General features: G+C 43.4%; 1 protein-coding gene across 2 annotated transcripts in view; it reads left to right on the top strand.

The window, feature by feature from the left end:
- The window catches only part of LOC103013334 (protoheme IX farnesyltransferase, mitochondrial), a 110551-nt gene that overhangs the window by 1913 nt on the left and 86351 nt on the right, over nt 1-22287 (top strand). For both annotated transcript variants that reach the window (XM_007175295.2, XM_057535566.1), the window contains 3 exons: nt 3364-3497; nt 5231-5552; nt 19836-19960. In XM_007175295.2, coding sequence (XP_007175357.2) covers nt 3364-3497; nt 5231-5552; nt 19836-19960 — 581 coding nt within the window. The remainder of the gene's footprint in view (nt 1-3363; nt 3498-5230; nt 5553-19835; nt 19961-22287) is intronic.

The following is a 22287-nucleotide window of genomic DNA, read 5'->3' as shown; positions in this document are numbered from 1 at the left end:
TTCTTCTAAAGCTTCAAAGAATTTTATAGCCATTAAAAATTTTTCAGGACCTTTCAGCTTCTTATCTGTGCACTTCATTTTTTTTTTTTAATAAATTTATTTATTTATTTATTTATTTTTGGCTGCGTTGGGTCTTCGTTGCTGCGCGCGGGCTTTCTCTAGTTGTAGTGAGTGGGGGCTACTCTTCGTTGCGGTGCGCGGGCTTCTCATTGCGGTGGCTTCTCTTGTTGCGGAGCACGGGCTCTAGGCGCGCGGGCTTCAGTAGCTGTGGCACGTGGGCTCAGTAGTTGTGGCTCGCGGGCTCTAGAGCGCAGGCTCGGTAGTTGTGGCACACGGGCTTAGTTGCTCCGTGGCATGTGGGATCTTCCCGGACCAGGGCTTGAACCCGTGTGCCCTGCATTGGCAGGTGGATTCTTAGCCACTGCACCACCAGGGAAGTCCTGTGCACTTCATTTTAAAAGCCCTACAATCATGACCCAGTGTTGATGGTGAATAGTGGATATGGTCATATGTTTCCAGATTTTTAATGCATCTATTTATTATAAGCTATGTGTATCTTCAAACCTACATTTGTTTACATGGGGCCAAAATGTCTTTAAATTTCGGGGCACTGATTCATAGAGATATGACGTGTTTTGACTAAATGAAGTGTTTTCATCATTTAAAAGTACAGTTTCCTAGCTGGTTTCCCCCCCCCCCCCCCCCCCCCGTAAAATCTCGGTTTTAACCCACATAATCTTGAGAGATAGTTTCCAAAGTGGTTCTTTTCCTCACAGGAACATGCGTTTCTCATTGGACCAATGGAACTCAAAACTCGTTTTGAAATTAAGGCCCAGAACAATAAAACTTGATGTTTTCTCGACATAATCTTTTAATATTGAAATTGTATTATCCCAAAGAACAATGTCAAGGCAAAAAAGGAAAAACACACAGCATCAAATAAATAGATAACAGACCTTTACTATCAGAGGACTGAATTCAAAAGAAATTTCAATCAGTGGCCTGATTTCAACACTACTGTTCCTTCCTGTACCCATATGCAGATAACACATATTCATGTATGTGGAACATAAGCATTTCATACTTACCTGAGGGTTGAGGATATGATTCCAGTGAAGAAGGGACTTATCTCCAGTCTAAGATAATTGCCGTGTTTACTGAGGGGTGGTGATAGCTCTCCTTCCCGCGGTCCAGGTGAGCGATGTGGGTGACCCAGTCATCAGACATCATCTCATTCTTATATGGAAGGCACTCTGCTAGCTGTTGTAACAGAGGTGAGGAAAGGAGAGTCCCTACCCCTGAGGAACTGAAAAACATGATGCAGAAACAAATGGAAATATTTGCATTAAGAAGTGCCACAAGGGACTTCCCTGGCGGTCCAGTGGTTGGGACTCCGCCTTCCAATGCAGGGGGTGCGGGTTCCATCCCTGGTCGGGGAGTTAAGATCCCACATGCCTCTCAGCCAAAGAGCCAACACATAAAACAGAGGCAATATTGTAACAAATTCAATAAAGACTTTAAAAATGGTCCACATCAAAAAAATTCTTAAAAAAAAAAGAAAGAAAGAAGTGCCACACAAAAAGAGTGTGAAGTGATAGAGTAGTTGAAGGAGACTTTGACATTTTACAGGCAGCGGGCGGAGGCAGGACCGTGCCAGCAAGGAAGCAGCGTCAGCGAAGATGCACGAGCTGGAATGGTGGCGCGTGCAGTGCAGGGCACGAGACAGCGAGTCATAGGTACAGGTTTGGGCAGGTGATGTGTATTCCGGGCTTCAGAAGGAAACCGTTGGCTCTATGAGACTTGGGTTGGAGAGGAAAGAGAGTTAACCTAAGTCAGGGCAAGTGGCTTGAATCCCACGCCTGTACCGTAGTCCAAGTGTGAGATGACAAGGGTCTGTATCTCTCAGCGGCAGGGAAAGAAGTGGACAGATTTGACCAGTGTTTCAGCGTTGACTGGAGTTGATGATTATTAGGTGATGAAGGAAGAGTTCAAGGTGGTCCTGGAATCTCAAGTAGGCGATGGTTCTATCAGCAGTAGGGAACAGAGTAGAGATAAGGGTGAGAGTAACGTTCTCAGAGACATACTAGAACCCTTCCACGTGGAGATACTCAGCAGATGGAAAGAGGCGTAGTGACTCTAGAAATGGGTTGAAGATGAACAATTACCCTGGAATTACGTTTGTTCAGGGACAGTATGTAGCGCTCAGAACAGCAGCGACACAACTGCCTTCACGTGGCTGACACAGCAAGAGGAGCTACCGCGGGAACCCGAGAAGTGGTAAGTTGTGGGCGGCAGAGAACCAGGGGTCCTTAGGGTCATGGAAGCCATGGAAGTAGAGACTTAAAAGAAAGGGGGGGGGGTCTGTGCTGTGGTCCTGTCGAAGGCTTGCCCAGGATGAGGCCTTACATGGAAGCATTAGATTTGTTGATGTTTGAGAGAAGGTTTAGAGAGAAATGATTAAAAGCCAAATTCGGATACAACAAAAATAGCTTCTTCCTAACTAGGTTGATAGACTCATACGTTATTGAGAGCTATTTCCTCTCCCTTTTCCTTGGCTTACCTGACATGGCCAAAATACTAATCTGAAACATATCTTCCATTTTACTGTTATTTTTTGAGAAAAATTCTGCTTCTTATTTTATACTTTTTAAAAAGTGACTGAACTAATTGTTATATATTTTATTCTTTTTTTAAATTTTTTTTTAATTTTTAATTTATTTATTTAATTTATTTATTTTTGGCTGCATTGGGTCTTTGTTGCTGCGCGCGGGCTTACTCCAGTTGTGGCGAGCGGGGGCTACTCTTCGTTGCGGTGCGTGGGCTTCTCATTGCGGTGCCTTCTCTTGTTGCAGAGCACAGGCTCTAGGCGCCCGGGCTTCAGGAGTTGTGGCACGTGGGCTCAGTAGTTGTGGCTCGCAGGCTGTAGAGTGCAGGCTCAGTAGTTGTGGCACACGGGCTTAGTTGCTCCGCGGCATGTGGGATCTTCCCGAACCAGTGCTCGAACCCGTGTCCCCTGCGTTGGCAGGCGGATTCTTAACCACTGCGCCACCAGGGAAGCCTTATATTTTATTCTTAAAAAGATCTATGGTTTGGTCATTTCAGCATTTGATATAATAAAAGCCTAATGATCCTGAGATGAAAAAGTTCCCTAGCCCTGCTGGAGAATTACGCTCACTTAAACAGTGAGCAGGGCTGATCATTACCGTTCATTCACAGGTCTGAATCAAGTCATTTCAAAGTTCTGACCCATCACTCATGTGTTGCTTACCGTGGTGCGGGCTCTGCTTCTGGGTAGGTCCAGTCATCACTTGGTGAGAAGTATTAACGATTTTAACATTTTTTCCCCCTTCCTCTCTATTACAGGCTGGGTAGGAGGATGTGTCTGGTATCTAGAAAGGAGAGCCTTGCAGGAGTCACCTCGTAGGTTCCTGCATCTTCTCAGGAACGTCAATCAACAGTGGGTTACATTTCAGCACTTTAACTTCCTCAGGCACATGGTACGTTCAGAAGACCATCCTCACTTTGTGCTCCCTGCCTTTAGTTTCCCTGTGTGAGGGGACTGTAAGAAGAGTTTTAAGAAGTACTCTTTGAAAAGGACTTTTATTTCATGTGGTCTGAAGTTTATCCACAACTTTAATCCCTTGTTCTGTTTATGCTTAACTGAAACCAGAATAATTCTGGTGTCTGAGTTTTAAAGTATGATCTTGAACTTATTGATTAAGTTTGGGAAAAGATTGAAAACTGCTGGCATGTTTCGACTAGGCCACAATTAGGAAAAGCTGAACTGTTATGATGCATCTTTTTAAATTCTTTAAAGTTCTGTGAATACATCAGTAATACAGAAATAATTGCTTTAACCGTGTGACCTTCCTGTTTTCTAACATCAGCAGTGTATTCAAAAGTCTTTTAAACACATGCCCTTCTGAGCAGATTCAAACAAATTGAGTTTGTGATTTGCTGGGCATTTTACAGTGGGCGTTGGTAATACAGCTCAGTCCTCTTGTAGGATTTTGTCCAGGTCGACTTCATGGTATTGGCAGTGTGGTAACTCACATTTGCCACTTTCTCAAATGGCAAAGGATCATAGGATGAAGAAACGACAGCTAAAAACTCATGATTTCAGTGCAAGCAGGAAAGAATAGCAAATTCATACTCTGAAGTCCTATTTGACATTTCTCTCACCTTTTTTTTTTAACTTAAAATGCCCACTTTAACTTTTAAAATCTTAATGAAGCTCATTGTTTTGATGAGAGATTTTAATTTCCAGAAATGTTCAGACTTTTAAAGTTGGTGATCGAGGATAATGGATATTTAGAAGAGAAACTCAAATATGTTTAATGCCTTTTTTATGTAAATAGATCTCTGAATTCATTCATGAGTTTGTAACTCCTTTCTAAGATGAGTATATGTAATTTCAAGTCTTTGTGATGTAATGAAAAATTGCTTAACTAGTTATCAGGATAGGTTGCTCCAAGTCCCAGGGGCATCTATAAGTAACTAGTTGTTGATTCTCGTCTCTGTCAGTTTATTTCCGAGCCTTGGTTTCCTCATCTGAAAATTAAAGTGAGAGATAATTAATAATGATCCATCTTTTCTAACAACTTTTGGGAACATTGAATGAGATATGTATTCGATAAACTCTAAAGATATATGTTATATAAAACTGTAAAGTGCCTCAAGGATATTAGTCATAGTTACTCCTTTTTGCTAGTAAGTAATAAGAGATTATCTGACTCTAAAATCCAATTCTTTCCCCACACCCACTGCCCTGAGGTCACTGAGCCCTGGGTTGTGCCCCCCACAGAGTACGTCTGCATGCACTGTTCACCTGGGAACATGGAAAGTCAACAGGTTGCCTTGGCTCTTGATTATAGAAAACTTTTTCATTGTATTTGGAATATGAAACCTCCAGTTTCTGGTACTACATGGAGGGGAATTCTGGGGGAGATAAATATGAAATAAATTTATTTTTCTTTCAAGGAACTTAAATTCCTAGGATTTTCTAAGCCGTAGAATTTGAAAAACCAGTTAATTGTATTCTCCATATTTCTTAGTAGAGTGATTCCCATGTAATACACTCTAACACGGGTTACTTCAGTGAGTATTTATAAAGGTATAGGAAAATCTTTTAGGTATTGTACAAGTTGGACTGATGGAAGGTGCTACTGAACAACCATTTAAGAGCATTTTGGGCCTTGGTTTCCTAGTAACGTGTACCTTTTTTATTCAGTATGTCACACAACTGAACAGAAGCTTCAACCAGCAAATAAAACCAAAGCCGGAACCAGTGCCATCTCCTTTCCTTGAAAAAGCATCTTTGGATGAGGCCAAAACCGAAATATACAAGATGAGACCTCTTTCACCCGCAAGCCTATCTCTGTCCAGAAAGCCAAATGAAAAAGAATCGATAGAACTAGAACCCACCCCAGTAATTGAAGGCTCTATAGCTGTGGGAACAGAGACAAAAGAAGAAAAGCAGTGGAAAGAGATGAAGCTGCGTGTGGATGATTTGCCAGGAATTTTGGCTCGGCTGTCCAAAATCAAACTCACAGGTACTTTGTTTTTCCGGTCTAGTCAGATTCTTACTTGAGACTGTTGTTTTTTTTTTTTTTTTGGTTAAACAAAATGCTAATTTTGTTACTGCCCCAAAAGGAATGATTTTGAAACTACAGGTCCCATCTTAGTATTTTTCCTCTCTTCAACTTAATTGGGATTTGAAATCAAATTTTTGGAATTATATTTACACAGAATAGTAAATAGTATTACCCTAAACATATTGACTAAAAATAGTCTCACTTTTATTTGCAGTTAACACAGAATATTTGTCCTCCTTATTTCCTTGTCTTTTGTGTGTTCACGCCTACTGCCCTGTAACGATGCAGTAAGATAATGTGTTCCGTTTCAGTTCTGGAAACAAGAAGGACTGCACTGCTGGGCTTGATGGGCAGTGAACCCACGGGCACTGGGACTCCCAGCTCACTGCTGTGCTTTGCTTCTTGTAGGGCCTCTGGGATTGTCCCACATGTGCGGGAATGTAGAGTGTTTCTCTCGAAGAAAGCTGGTGACTACACTGTTGAGCAAAGCTTGTCTGATCTTGTAAATAAAGTTTTATTGGAACACGGCCACAGCTGTTGGTTCTGTGCTGATGTCATGCTACCTCGGGAGAATTGAGTCATTGCCACAGAAAACTTATGTCCTGGAAAGCCTGGAATATTTCCTGTCTGGCCCTTTAGAGAAAAAGTTTGCTGACCCCAGCTATAGAGCATGGACTAGTGAGAGGCAAGGATGATGGCAAATAAATCAGTGGTGGTCAACTGAGAAATGACTTGGGGCTGAGTTAAGGAGAAAAGGGGGGAGAGAGAGAGAGAAATATTAAGGAAGTGGAATGCACAGAACCTCAGGTAGACATGGTGGAGTACTGGGGGCCATAAGATAGAAGGTTTAGGACACGGACTTGCAAGGAGTCTTGACTGCTGTTAGGTGGAACAAGCCTTCCCCGGTCCTGGGCCCTTTGCTCCTTACTATCCTCCACCCAGCCCAGTTCTGAGAGAGAACATAGAGTAGTGACCTCTGGGCTGGAGTCCCTGCCGTCAAATCCTCGCTCTCACTAGTTGAGTGACCTTGAGCAAGTTCCATACATCTCTGTGCCTCAGTTTACCCATCTGTAAAGTAGGGATAATAATGATACCTACTTCCTAGGTCAATACTGAGTTTTAAATGGGGTGACATCTGCAAACTGTGTAGAAGAGACCATGTTAAGACCTATACACTTGTTTCTTAAATAAAAAAGTAACTTCGTCACCTGGGTGCCCCTGCAGGCACTTGAGTTTGCTGCCCCTGCTCTAGGACAACTTGGGGCCTTCTGCTGTGGAAGACTGGATGAATGGTTGTGTTGAGACTTGAGAATGTGAACAATGAAGGGAGAACCAGGTTTGGGGGGAGAACAGTTTTGGACACACAGAATTCGAGTTGCTGCTCGCATATCCGGGTGGAGAGGTCCAGCGAGCGCTGGCTGTGAAGGACAGGAGCTGAGCTAGACCACTGGGCCAGAAGAGCACGTGGTCTTCAGCGCAGGGCTGACTGTGAAGCTGTGGTGGTGAGCGGGGTTGCCAGGGGTCAAGCGTAGAGTGACCAGAGCGGAAGGCCAAGGACAGGACTTTGGGGCATGTCCCCTTTTCAGGATTGGGCAGAGTGTATAATGGAGTCTGCAAGGAAATAAATGGTCAGAGGAAGTGGCTTGGTCACGGAAGCCAAAAGAAAGCCAGTCCATAAAGGAAGTGACCAACACTTAAATGGTAGAGGTCTCCTAAGATGCCTGGCTATGAAGTTATTTTATTTGGCGGTTAGGAAGTCAGCGTTGATGGACTGCTAAGTCAGGAACTAATTATCAGTGTTTCTTCTTAGGGTCTCAAATGAGGTACTTTAAATACTTAATTTAAAATAATGTCTTAAAGTTTGTTTTCATAATGCTTATTTCTTTAGGGACAGATAGGAAAGGATGACAACTGGTTTAGGATCAATTTGGGGGGCTGGGGGCACATTTTCCTTCCCTTCATGCCAGATGTTGTATTGTTTTTCCTTTTCTGTACCTTATAGTGTTGCATATCTGAATAGGCATTCCAGATGCAGGGTTTGATATTTAAAACATGGTGTCTGAAATCTAAAGCAATGACTAAATGCCTTCTTTAATGGTACATGTTGTGCTCTATGTATGTTGCATGTTGACTTACCGGTCCCCAGGTATCAATTTGCTAAGGAGCATACGTGGCACGTGTGTTCAAACGGGGCTTCTGCTGTCCCCAGAGATCAACTCCCAGAGGCCTGGGACCGGACCAAGAGCTCTGCATTTCGGCACGCGTGCAGATGCTGTGATGCAGGTGGTCCTGGACCACCCTTCGAGAAAGTGAAGGAAGGGTTGCACAGGCAGAGGGCCGGGCCCAGCCCCAGTGGCCTGGAGGATGTGGGAGAGCTCGCCCCTCCCTTCCCGTGAGCCAGAGCAGCCCTTGCCACCACTGGCACGGGAGCAGCCAGCTGGGGGGCTGTGGACCACACAGGAGAGATGTGCACAGGCGAGGTACACGGAGGGAGCGGCGGGCAGCAGCCCCCCCTGCAGCCACACATGGAAAAGCCCTGGGCAGTAAACTTCTCCTCTAGCATTTTATATATTCCATGCCCCAGGCTTCTGGAGGAGCTAATTGAATTAAAGTCATTTCCTTCTGCTTATTCCATTTAAAGAGGCAGCACCCTTTGGGTGACCCCGACCCTCTTGTTTGACCTCCCTGTTTATTTTATTACTTGAATTCACACATGTCTTGGAGTCAGCAGGATTTTTTTTTTTTTTTAAAGAAAATCCCTGGTATCTATAAATTGATTTCTTTTGGACTCTTAACATCTTGGGCAATTCATTTATAGCTAATGATGGCGGAGACAGAAATACCTGGGAGTCAGTGATCACTTTTAGAGAACTAGTCTTCCTTTCTTTGCCTCCTTCTGTTTATAGCTGTGATATGCCGAGGATAACCAAGTGTAGACGAAGTGAAGAGACACGTAGTGACGTCCTCACATTTCCTTTGCAGGATAGGAGGGTGGCAGTGGGATGATGCTTTGGCATTTATGCCAGGATCTGGGCCAAAGTTTGCAGGAGGTAATGCCATTTAAAGATTTTTTTTTCTGTGAAAGGAAGTAAGACTGAGTTTATAAAGAAGTAATAATATGTCTCCCTTGAGTTTCTCTTGCCAGCTGAGCTATTTACAATATGTTTTTGGAGTTTGTTGCAAGGACCACACTGGGGTGAAGAAATTTTATTTGGATTAGGATCATAAGAAGCTTTGGTGACTCAGCTGAGTTTATACTTAATATGTGTCAATAAAAAGCAGAAATTTTTTCCTGAATAATGTCTGTGCTGAAAAGCTACAACACATTTTCTGAGACCAGAACGCTGAAATAGATCGTTTATTGGAACCAATAGATTAGGCTGTCCATGGAACTGATATAAACTACAGTCTGTCAGTGTATAGATTTTTTTCCCCTAGAACCTAGAATGATGCTTTTTATTAAAAGGAAAAAAAAAAAGAACCCAAGAATAGAGGATACAATTTTATTTTAGATTGTTTGTAGTTTTTAAAAGTCAACGTACTGTAATCATCAGCTCTCGGATACTGCATAAGGGATTTTTCTCATTTTCATAAAAATATTAGTTGAGTAGAATTTTAATTTTTTTAATTTTAATGTATATTTTGAAATAAATACCTTAATATTTATATGCTTGTTACATGTTAAAGCAGTATTTTTATTAGTAAGTGTTTACTTTTAGAACAAATAGAAAATATAGATAAGCAAAAATGAGATGAATGGAATCTCCTTAAGTCTACCCTCTCAAAATAATAACCATTTTGATGATTTTGGTGTATTCTAGAATGTTTTTCTATACATGCCATTTAGATATTTTTGCTTTTTTAAAAAAAATTAATTAATTTATTTATTTTTGGCTGTGTTGGGTCTTCGTTTCTGTGCGAGGGCTTTCTCTAGTTGCGGCAAGTGGGGGCCACTCTTCATCGCGATGCACGGGCCTCTCACTATCATGGCCTCTCGTTGTGGAGCACAGGCTCCAGACGCGCAGGCTCAGTAGTTGTGGCTCACGGGCCTAGTCGCTCCGCGGCACATGGGATCTTCCCGGACCAGGGCTCGAACCCGTGTCCCCTGCATTGGCAGGCAGATTCTCAACCACTGCGCCACCAGGGAAGCCCCTATTTTTGCTTTTTAAACAAAAGTAGGATCATAATGTAAATGCTTTCTGTACTTTTTAAAAAATTCTGATTCTGTGCATATCTTTTTGTGTCCCTATGCTTACCCTTTTTTTGATGACCTTCTTTTTTAATAAGTAGTGTTGTCTTAAGATACAAAAGCACATGATAACATACCACCCAGTTTGACATGGTGTTGTTGGACTTCTCTTGCGTTTTAAGCTTGAGGATAGAGGCTCTCAGTTTCCATTACTGGTGAAACATTCCTGTGGCCCAAAGGAGACACAGAGGCAACCAGCAAGGGAACTTTTTCTCTGAAAAGGTTTTTCCAACGTGTTTTTGAAACCACAGAGCCAGCATCCTGCTTTTTCCCAAGTCTGGTTTCTCGTGCCGTCCGCTTCCACGCTCAGCACACAGTGAGTCTGTTCCCAGCTTTGGCCCCAGTGCCCCCGCCTGCCGGGCATACCCGCCGTGCAGGGGCAGTGTTGGTTAAGGTCCTCAGATTCGTCTCTGCCTCGGCTCGGTGAGGAGTACATCAGGGCCAGGCCCTGCTTCTCTCTGGTGTGACTGCTCTTCTCTCCCTCCAGCTGTGATGCAGCTGCCTCCAGACAGTCCTGCCGTTGCATAACGTGGGTCCGTGTCGCCGTGGTCCACCCTGGCCTCTGCTTCTGGCCCCTCACCCTCCACACCAGCCAGGGAGACAGGGTCCCGTCAAATAGCCTTTATTTCCCATATTTATCCATTTTCTTCCCACTTGGTATTAAGGTAGTCTAATTTTCTGCTATTCAAATAGTGAAAGTAATAAGTCAGCTCTCAGCAACTGTCTTCAATTTCATCTCATCTGCACTGTATTTAACAAACATTTCTTGAGGGTTTTAGTATCCTCTCTTTACCTAATTTATTGCTGATGTAGGTTTTTCTCCAATTTTCATTTTTATTCCATCATTTCATTTGGTTTCTGGTAGGAGTGGGCCACGTAGATCCCTCAGCCAGTGTTCTAAGTTAGATGAAAAATGCATTTATCTCGGCTATTCTGTTTTCTATTGATATAATTGTTTTAAATTCAGTTTGATGTTATTTGGATTGATTGTAAGTGTAAGAGGTGTGGTAGATGCTCGAAGAATGTAGAGATAAATTTCATGTGGATGATAATCATTCTCAAAAAAACATTGACGACTTTAAAGAAGAGAAGGAGAAAAAGCTATGAGTTGAGAATGGGCTCAGCTCCATGTAACTGAAAACTTGGAGAACGGTGACTTAAGCAAATAAAGGGTTTATTACTCTCTTGAGTCTGAAATTAGGAGCCCAGAGCTAGTGCTCGAGGATGTTGTCTACATAGCTGGCCCTTGTTTTTTGCTCTGTCATCATTAGCTTGTGGCTTTTATCCTCAAGACCACAAGATAGCTGCCACTCCCCCATCATCATATTATATTCCAGGCAGAAAGAATGAAGAAAGGGGATGGTGTAGAAAAGCAGAAGCCTCCTTATGAGACTTGGCCTCTTTAGGGAATTCCCTGGTGGTCCAGTGGTTAGGATTCTGCCCTTTCACTGCTGAGGGTGCGGGGTTCGATTCCTGGTTAGGGAACTAAGATCCCTCAAGTCACGCTGCCTTTTTACTTGGGAAGGGAAGCTTTTGATAGGAATGTCTCCTTATATCTCATTGGCCAGGACTGTACAGCATGGCTTCTCCAGCTAAAAGGGAGGTTGTAAAGAATTCTTACCTCTATCATTTAAGAAGCCAAAGCATCTGAAGTCCAGCCTAGTCAGCTCTGTCGGTATCCAGCTTCTCTGTATTCTCACAGCGCCCCCCGGGCTGTCTCATTATGCAGTGTCCCCTCCCAGGAAGAGGATCCAGGGCTGCCCACCTCTCCACCCCCGGTTTTCCAAAGAAAATAGAACAGCACCCCTAGGTCTGCTCTGGGACTGCACCACACGTGCACTTCACATGTAACGTGTTTAAATGAAGACTGCTTTGCCACCCCAACATGCACTTCCCCAGTGGTGGTTGTGGACGTGTAGCCATCTGTCGGCAGTCTTTCCCTGTCGTCTTGATAATCAGATACACATTTGAGACTCCTAGTTTGTGCTGGGGAGTTGTCAGCCCTGGACTGTGCAGTGAGGAAGGCCACCTAGCCCAAGACTACCTTGAAAAGTGTAGGTTGACAGTGAAACTTGAGCTAAACAAGGGAACGAGCCAGGTGGTCCCGTGGAATTTCCTCTTTCCTTTCTTTGTTGCATTTAACAGTCACTGAGGGCTTTGGCATCCTGCTAAGTTTTCTTCCTCACCCCAAATTCCATCATCGACTTAGGGGACTTCACTATCTTTAGTGGTTCTGAAACTCCTTGAATCGCTTGTTATAATGCAGATTTCTGAGCCTTATCTCCATAAACCCCTTCCCTCAAGGTCTGGGATGGGGCCTAGGACTCTGTATTTTAACAGAGGGCCCTGGTAGGCATGGTCCCCAGAACATATTTGAGGAACTCTTCTTACCTGGAGAACTCATTCAGCACCCTCTCCACCACCTCATCTTCATTCTCAGCAAACTACCTTGCTTTCCATTTCAAAAAAAAATAGAGCTTTAGTTCTCATCAAGTGGGAACTCAGCAACTTCCTGCTAACCGAATTCATCTGAATTCTCACCTGTCATTGCCTCTTCTCCCCTCTGCCTGTTCCCCTGACCCCCCCACCCCAGCCCCATCAGTGGACGGCTCCATCACCGTGGCACCTGGGAGTCCTCTTAGACTCTGCAAACGCAAGCAGGCCTCCCTCCTCTGTGGAGGGCGGGTTACTGCATCTCTGGAGGGGACCAGACGATTGCTTCCCAGCCCTGCAGGACAGAAATGCCCAGGTGCCCAATTAGCATTTTGGGGTATTATCAAGGGCTTGGTTTCCAGTTCAAAGCAAAACATGGTAGCATCTCATTTATTAACATTAAGGAATGAAAAACTTACAGAAGTGAATTTAAAAGAATGTTACAAGGTTATCTCTAAGTACTAAAAATAGTTTTTGCTCAATAGCATTATTTTTTTATATCTTAAGAGGGTGGATAGTGAATTGGGAAGTTAAGAATGAAAAGAGGAGTGCTAACATATCAGTGATTTGCTAAAAAAAATACAGGGGCCCGCTTTTTATCTGTATTCACACGGGTGCAGGGGAGGAGGGTCGGTCTGTCTGGCGCTCCCTCACCCTGCGGCCTTGTCCTTGCTGTCGCTCTGCCCCTCGCAGTCACGTCTCCCCGCTTCCCCGTTCGCAGGCCAGCTCCTCCTCAGCCGTCGGTCACACCTCTGACCTCAGTGTGAGCGGGCACTTGGTCGGGAGCCCTTCACGTCCCTCACAGCGTTCGTCCGCGACTGCACCCTCTGACATGCTCCCACGCTCTGTGGTCACGCCTGTTGGCTTGTCTGAATCTTCACCAGCCTGTGGGCACCAAGAGGCCTGGGACCACATCCATCTTCCTGGCTCGTTGCATTGCCAGGGCCTCGCTCCTGCCCTGCCCATAATAGGTGCTCAAAAAACAGAAGCTCGATGGGAAAAAAAAGAAAACTGTAATGAACCCTGTTGCCACCATTTGTAGAATTTGAAACAGCTTAGCCTTTTAATTATAAATAATTACTTTACTGTGATAAAATAGTTGAAATGTTTAGTGGTGACTGAAAAGTATTGTACCTTAACTAGATGACCTGGGGCCACTAGATTTCCTCTGTCTGCTTTGTATAGTGTCACCTTCACCTGTTGTCATTGATACGAAACTGAGAAAAATCTTCATTATTTTAATGAAAAGTGCTCAACTAACAGTTTCTTCTTGCCAAACTCAGTTTTCAAAAGAAGTGTTTTTACTTCTTAAAATCTTGATAAGCATCAGTTTTATGGAAACGTTTTTTAGTTAGTTACAAAGGTTGTAAAGTGTTGGTTATTAAGTATATTGAAAAGAAAAATTTCTTTATTGAAAAGGAAAACTAAAAATAGGACGACAAAGTAGAAAATCTTTGATGGTTCAAGGAAAAACTGTGATTGAAAGAACACTCTTAGGGTCTCACTAGGTGTTGCATAGTTAACTTGGATATAAACAGCTTTTATTTATGTGTTTATTTACACCGACCTGATAGCAATTTCATCTCCCTTTTCTGAATGCTATGAGTGCAAAGCCAACGCGTCCTGGGGACTGTACTTAAATGTTTCATTTTGGTAGCAGTGTTGCTCAGGAAATTTGAAGTTAGGAGTTTTAATTTGGTTTTAGGATTTTTAAGACCAGCTCTGGTCACTGAGTATGAAAAAAAGAAAGGGGAAAACTGGAAGGCCCGGCAAGTTCTTAGTTTTGCAACTGTGTTATTAAAAATCTCCACTAAAAAGTCTTTATCTTTTAACCAGAAGTGGTTATGGTTTGTAATCAGTTACCCCCTGATTGGCAGGCTTTAATGTGGCTGAGAAAAAAATACCCTGTCTCTCATCAGTTGACTTTTCATCTGAACATAACAATAAGCATAAAAATTGCCACCTTCCTCCGTACGTGTGTGGGTAACATAACCATCAGGAGGTTCACGGAACAGGGCCAAGCTGTGAAGGCTAAAAAACTCACTTAAATTAGAAATTGAACCATTTGAAGCTTATGGTGTTAACAGAAATGAAGAGAGAGGAAGAAATCATGAAGTACAGCTATCAAGTAAAAATACATGCTCATTTGAAAATCAGAAAAAACTTAATTCTTGCCTCTTAATTAAGTTGTATAATTTTGAGCTTTGAGATCTGCTAACAAAAACATTCCATTGCTTGGAGCCACCGGTGAACAAAACCACATACAAATTCATTAACTGCCTGTTCTTGGGCAGCTCTGTACATAAAAGAGCTTTCAAGAGATTCATCACAGGCTTGTAGGATTTGGGTTATAATATTGCATAGCATCTGCTATCAAGGATAATGAGATGTAATAGATCACAAGGATAATTTGAAATCTATAGAGAATCTCAAACTCTCATTTAGCCAGTGGTTTCAATCTTTTGAGCAGATCTTTTATCAGAGTTGATAATTATCCAAATTGACTTATTGGAGTTTTGTTTTTCACTTAATTCTTTTGGGGCCAGGGCTGAAAAATAGCAAGGCCTTGAAAGACAGAGATAAAGCAGGATGTAGATGACCAATGTTTTAATATAATCGTTAGAGTTATTTCTAACTGACGATCTCAGAAAAGAAAGCGCCTCCACTATGCAGTTCTCAGAGTGTTGAGCCTTCACCAAAAGAAAAAAAATCATTCCTGGTAAAGCTGGTGCTCCAAGAAAACCTATTGCTTATTGGAAAAGGCGAAACCCTTCAGTGGTTCCTGGCTGCTCTGGAAAGCACACTGTGAGCTGGAGTGGGGCGCCTGGCTACACTCGCACCCAGCACGTGCAGGGGGGCGCCCTCAGCGTGGGGCTCCCTCCTCTGGGACCTGTGGCCACTCCCCTTGAGACCCGTGCTGCAGGAGCATCGTGGGTTACGCACAGGGATGCGGTGTCCTGCGAGCCCTGCTGGCCTGGTGGTGGTTTTGTAATCAGCTGGGTGGTGCGTGTGTTTATCTTCCCTTCCTTTAGTGGAATTTTCTTCTGAAAATGAGTCTTTGGAGTACTTGCTACAGTACATCCCATAAAGCAGAGAGCCAAATATTATGCATAAAGCGTATGACTCTGGGTTAGACGGTAGATTGAGTTCACTGCCGCTGGTTGACGCCTGGATCTCTGTGTATAAAATCAGACGTAATACCCACCAATGCTTGCCTTGCTGTTTATTTTAGAGCAAGCTTCTGAAAGTTTGTTAGTCATGTACTTTATCAGTAAAAAAGTTTTAAGTGCACGTGTGTATATTTATAAAATATTTATGCTATTGTATATAAATATGTCATATATAACAAAAATGTATAGTTAAGTTACTTGTAAGTAAAATTCATGTACTCTTACACCTATGTATTATATTCATTTTAAGATACACAAAGTGTGTGTTTTAAAAGAGAGAGTTAAGAAGTCAAATATAAGTGAAAGTTCTCAAGTTTTCTTCCATAACCCTGAGGTAGGTATCCACACCCTCCTTTGAAGTGCAGTGTTTCCAGGACTTAAATAAATGTAAAGGCACTTTGGCATTGCAAAGTGCTTCACAAATGTAAGCCTTGTTTTTATCACTATCATGGTTAGTCCACATTTCTTAAGGACTGCACTCTGGGCACTCCCCTGGACGTTTTAAGACAGAGGCGCGTGGAGCTTGTGTGAAGTGTTTTGCTGTTTCTCAGAGTTCCTTAAGATACTGCTTTGAAATATTAAGTCTAAGCATAGTGGCTGGAAAAACACATCATCTTGAAGCACATTTTAATAATTACCAAGAGCACTGCTTATTAAGCCCTTATTACTTGCCAGGCACTGTGCTGAGTGCTTTTGTTATACTAGAAAGTAGTGTTTCTCTAAAAGGTGTCACTCAGTGTGGACAGGAGCCTGGAGGCCCCGCGTGGCTGGTCCCGTGGACAGTACGCCTGGAGAGACAGAGGCTGTGGGTAGTGTCATTTGCATGATTGAAGGTTGTACTAAGAGAGGGTAACTCGGTGTTGCTCCAGAGACAAGAGTTATATCCAGAGGGAGCTGTTTCGAGGGAGTCGTCCTGACTTGGTCTGGGGGAGAGAGAGAGAGAGAGAGAGAGACCTGTCCCACAGCTGGAGCCCTTCTGTGCAGGGCTGCCCGGGGAGAAACCGCTTCCTGTCGCCAGATCCAGGGATAGTGTCCATTCCTCCATCAGGACGGAGATGAGACTAGCTGACCCTAAGTTCCCTCTGACCTTTTAGGGCTTTATTATTCTTGGAGTCACTGAATTGCGTTTCGCTCCTCTGCTGTACCCATTCGGCTTATTCCATATTGAAGGCCCGTGTCACTGCCTTAAGATCCCTCACTCCACCTGTGTTTGCACCGTTGCCACCCTTGCCAGGTCCTGTCCCTGCCCAGCCGGTTCCCTGCAGTGACCTTTCCATGGTTCCTGAGCGAGCTTTCCTCCACTCCGGTCAGTCCTCTGTGTCCTGAAGTCTAGTCTTCCTTAAATGCCACCCTCGTTACAGTATCACACGTTTTCTCTTACTGCAAACCATGTTACCACAGACTTTGCAGGTTAGAACAGCACAAGGTTCTTATTTCGTAGTTCCTAAAGGTCAGAAGTCCAAGTGTGGCCTGGCCGGATCCTCCACTCAGGGTTCCCCTGGGCTGAAATCACTGTGGGCCGGGGCCATGCTTCCCCCCTGGGGCTTGGGGGCCGCTGGCAGAACTCATACCTTTGCATCTCTGCATCTGAGGTCCCCGGACCACTCTGCTCCTACCGGCCACCTGGGCTTCTTTGCCATGTGGTCCTCGAGTAGCTCACACGGGGAGGCTTGCTTTTTTCTGGGCCAGCCAGGGTGTGCCTGCTTGCGACCGTTTGAAAATCTAACAACTTGTTTTTAATTATAGAGAGCTTCTCCCTGGAGGAGGCAGGCAGACCAGAGACCGCATCTGGTCATTCCTTGTCAACGACGGCATCTGGGAGGACGTGGCCCTGACCACTCTTAGGTCCAGCCTGATGGTTCCGAAAAGAGTCATGGGTAGAGCTGCAGCTGTGCTGGGTGTCAGGGCTGCCTTTGTCACCATGCACCTCCCTAGGTGGCCGCTGAGTCTCTGCATGGCGGTGATTGCGACTGGGCTGGACCTCCGCCCGCGAGCGGGGGGCAGGTGGGAGTGCGTGCTTCGGCGTAGGGGTATCCCTCTTCCTTGGACCTCCAGAGTCACCCCTGGGCCTGCAGGACAGCACTTCTGGGCCTCTGTTGGATGGGTCACACTTCATTGGCAACATTGATTTTATGTTTATTTGTGAAGGGACAATATGAGATTACCAAATAAAATATAATTTCAAGTGCTGTGAATGAAAGAATATATTACATTCACTGTTAATGAGATCCTGGTGTTGCAAAATGATTCCATGTAATGAATCCCAGGAAATCAATGAACAGTTTAATTACCGTTGTGGCAGTGCTGTGTGAGAGTATTGCTTTCGTCAGTTTTACAATTTATCAATTTTCTTTTCCTTTCTCTTTCTTTAATTGCTTTGATGAAGTAAGTATAAATACATTCTTTGTTAGCTTTTGATCTTTTTTTAAGAAATGTGTTACAAAATTCAGATTTCTTCCTCTGTAGTAATAATGGCCCCTGTATTATAAAAAAAATATACATTTTTTTATGTGTATTACCATTTACAATTTGTATATTTTTAAATGAGGCAATATTTCCATTTTGTAAATTTAATCATTGCTAAGTCTTACTAAAACATTGTCCTTTTCTCTCTGTCATTTTTTTGTAAACTGCTTTCTGTCTCTTCTCAACTTACCACTTGACCATCAGTCAAAAATCTGATGTGCTTTCTGTGTTTATTGTCCATTACCCAGTCATGCTCTGGGGGCAAATAAAAAGAAAAACACTGCTTCTGTGTGTCTACATACCCTTTTCAATTTTAAACAAAGTGAATTTTCTTTTTACAGTATTTTTAGCTTGACAGTTCAGTGACTGTGTTGCTTTCTTTTCCACTATGGTGGTAATTGATTTTTAAAACTTATTTATAAATCATAATACAAAATATTGACCTGGATATTTAGAGACATCTAAAGTTGTTTTTTATTTTGGTGACTCTAGATTTTACTAATTATATATTGAGAAAGTTATCATGGATTTTCTACACTCTTTTAACTACCGTAGATGTTTATAAGTAGTCTACTTTTTAAAAAAATAAATTTATTTATTTATTTATTTACTTTTGGCTGCGTTGGGTCTTCGTTGCTGCGTGCAGGCTTTCTCTAGTTGTGGCGAGCGGGGGCTACTCTTCGTTGCGGTGCGCGGACTTCTCACTGCGGTGGCTTCTCTTGTTGTGGAGCACAGGCTCTAGGCACATGGGCTCAGTAGTTGTGGCTCACGGGCTCTAGAGCACAGTCTCAGTAGCTGTGGCACACGGGCTTAGCCGCTCCGTGGCATGTGGGATCTTCCCAGACCAGGGCTCGAACCCGTGTCCCCTGCATTGGCAGGCGGATCCTTAACCACTGAGCCACCAGGGAAGCCCAGTAGTCTACTTTTGGTCTGAGATTCAAGGTCTCAAAATTGAGTCAAGAATTATTTCAACTGATTTACTCTATGGAGAGAAGCAATTTACTGAGTTCCACTTTGAGAGGGCGAACCCTGCTGTCTGTTTTCCTTCGAATTCCCGCATTGACCCCATGGACCCTTTGTTCTTCGGGTACCGCTGGGAAGGAGCCTGGGTGTTGAGGACTTCTCCCAGTCCTGGCTTGTCGCCACACACGGGGCGACACATGAGGAGCCACTGAACCCATGTGCAGGGCTGCTGAGTTGTGCAAAACAAGATGACTGATCCTAGAACATGGCCTGTTGTGAGGCTTAGCGGTTGATGTTGTGATGTCTGGAAAGAGGGACAAGCCTCCCCAAAGGAGGGTGCTGCTTGAGTTTTGCGCATCTCTTGCTAGGTAGGTATGGCTAGGGCTCCTGCCTCCTCGGGCTTATATTCCAGGGAGGAGCTGAAGTGTGACAAGTACCGGGAAGGAAATTGAAGGGTGATATACCTGGGGAGGGCCTCCCGCACGTGAGACGGTCAGGTCAGGGACGTTCTCCCTAAGACGTGATATTTAAGACAAGATCTGAAGGACGAGAAGGATCCAGTCATGGGAAGAGGCAAGGGGAGCAAAAAGTACAAGGACCTTGAGGCAAAAAAGAGCCTGACCTGCTCAGAACAATGCCTGATGTCCAGCACGGTACTGGTCATGGGTTAGGTGTGCAGTAAATGTTTGTTGAATGAATAAGTGAATGACTGGATCTGAAATACCTATCTTATTTTTCACTCTTGAGTGTAATGGAGTTGAAGGAAAAATTGGCATTTTTCTATAGTGAACACATATAGTTTTTATAATCAGAAAAATGTTTTGTAAAACTATTTTTTAATGAAAGATCAGCCTACAGGTCGTGTTGCTGTAGTGGATTGTTTCATATGGAGGGTGCTTGCTTGGCCGTTACCGTCTGGCCCTGTGTGGTGACAAGCTCTGCTCTGTTTCTGTGTTGCAGCCCTCGTGGTCAGCACCACCTCAGCCGGATTTGCCTTGGCCCCAGCACCTTTTGACTGGCCCTGCTTCCTGCTGACTTTTGTCGGAACTGGCCTGGCTTCCTGCGCTGCCAACTCCATCAATCAGGTCAGTGTGTCACCTTTCAGCTGGATCACGATTTTGTTACTTCTTAGGTGATGATATTGTCACATTAAAAAAAAAAAAAAACCTTCCAAAATTGCACCTATAGCTGGGAAGGTCCTGTGAACCTGTGTCCTACAAGGTCTGGGGCACAGAATCAATTTGTCTTTTCTTTTGAGGTGAAAGGTTTTCAAATATTTCAGGGGAGAGAGCGTTAGAGTATCTTCCTCAAATGACTAGGATTTGGGGTTAGGAAGTGTTTTAGGGCCGTCAGACTTTCTCCTCTTACTCACTTCAGGTACATTCCCCTGAGCTTACATTATTATGTGCTGTTCTTTCTTTGGTTTGACTTGTTTGCGTTTTAAACCACCACTATGCAAAACAGTGTATTTTAAACAAGCATATCCAGCTTAAAAAAATAAAATAAAATAAAATAAAATTTCAGTATTCAGTAAACTTGGTATGTGGAATCAGAATATATCAAAAAATTAATTAGCACATTATTTTTAATGCATCTTCCCCTCCCTATTATGTATTATTTTAAACATCAAAGTGATTCTCTAAAATAGTTTTTTTGCCCCTGCCTGGTCATTGTGGGGTGCCCCAGCCTTGTGGCTTTCTCATAAGATACTGTGGTGGAAAAGTCTTGGCTAAAACGTAAAGAAAGTCATTTTCATCACCAGAACACCCAAGAGGAGTTGGCACGGTTTTAAAACTGGAATTCAAGTTACCAGCAGGAAAACAGCTTGGCTGAGTGGATGCGTGAGTTGGTAGTCTGTAAAACATGAGCGTTTTCATTCGGTAATGCCTAAAATCATTGTGTTTTTTACAATGTGTTATCAGCTTTTTGGAGAAGGATCAATCTATTTCAAATAAAGTTAATTTTCTGTTACAGTTTTAAACATCAAAACAGTCTTACAGTGAGGTTCAAACAGCCCTGCTCCTCTGTCCCTCCTGTAAACCATGATTCCATCTCTTCCAAGTGGCTCCTACCCTTTGCTGCCCTCCCATATTCCCTGGCTAAGAGAATGATCATGGTTTCACAATGAACATGTTTTTAATGAAAATTGGAATAAAAAGCAGTACAAGGAAAATGGATTTATGTGGCTATTTTGGGGTCTAGGTTTCAAAATATTTTTTAAATTATTACTTTTATGTAATTATAAATCTGGGTCATAAGATTAAGCCAGGAAAACATTCTAGTTTTCAGGCTCCTTTTAAAAATTGAAGAACTGCACTTATCCTTGGGATATTAACTGCTGTCTTCTGTTTCAATTACACGAATTTTAAATAGAGGCTCCAGACAAAAGTGTGGAGACTCAGAAAACAACAAGAAACTAATAAGCATCAAATGGTTCAGAAATCCCCAAATATCATAAAAGATAATACAGAATGGCCTTGAGTTGGAGCTGCCTGCCTCCCGCTCCCACCACCACCAGAAAGAAAAAGGTGGTTCAAGAATTCATCACGGGGAAAAACCCTTCAGTTGTAGCAAAGAAATATCTGGAGGAAATAAATGATTTACATTTAGGCAGAAATTTGTGGAAGCTGAACATAAACCAAGGTTTTAGAAATTTTAGAAGTTTAAATGAGCTTAGATGGCTGTGTTAGTTTGCAGTCTGTAGGAAGTACGTTTGCTGCAGGGGGTGAGTTGGGTTCTGTCGGTTTTAAACTGGTGGGGTTCTTTCTGTGCTGACAAGTGGCAGTGCCTGTCGCTTCCGTTCGTTGCCTCCGTAGGCTGGTTTCCTCGCCTGGTCCACCTCTCACGCACACAGCCGTCCTGCTCTTCTTCTGGAACGCTCGCACACCCCCTGCAGCAGCGTTGGGCGTGGCGTCCGCCCTTCGTCAGTGCTGTTGGACGCATGAATAACTTCCTCATCTTACTGTATTCATCACATTGCTTCCTCCCACTTGCCTTGGACTGTGATTTCACTGGGAAGCCTTGTAATACTTAAAAAATCTCAATGATTTCCACCGCTGTCGAATTTCATGGTTATTATGGTATCAATTAGCTTCTTAAATTACAGTATTTTCTAAATAACGTTGGAAATATTTTAGTTCTAGTGTTGTTAAGCAGTCTCATAAAATTAAAATAGGGGAACGTGAGGCGGTTTTCATTAGCGCTTTTCTTTAGTGTAAGCAGAACGAAGAGCACGAGGCCACAAGAATTTGCCTGAGTTTTTGAACAGCAGATAAAGAAAGAAATAGTCCTTGGCAAAAAGGAAGCGCTTCCTGCTTTTTTTTATCCGCGCCCCGCAGCATGTAGGATCTTAGTTCCCCGACCAGGCATCGAACCTATGCCCCCTGCATTGGAAGCACAGAGTCTTAACCAC

This window comes from Balaenoptera acutorostrata, chromosome 20 (genome assembly GCF_949987535.1).
Source record: "Balaenoptera acutorostrata chromosome 20, mBalAcu1.1, whole genome shotgun sequence".
Lineage (NCBI taxonomy): Eukaryota > Metazoa > Chordata > Mammalia > Artiodactyla > Balaenopteridae > Balaenoptera > Balaenoptera acutorostrata.
The sequence above is the reverse complement of the archived record's forward strand: the minus strand, read 5'-3'. Positions and strand labels throughout refer to the sequence as shown.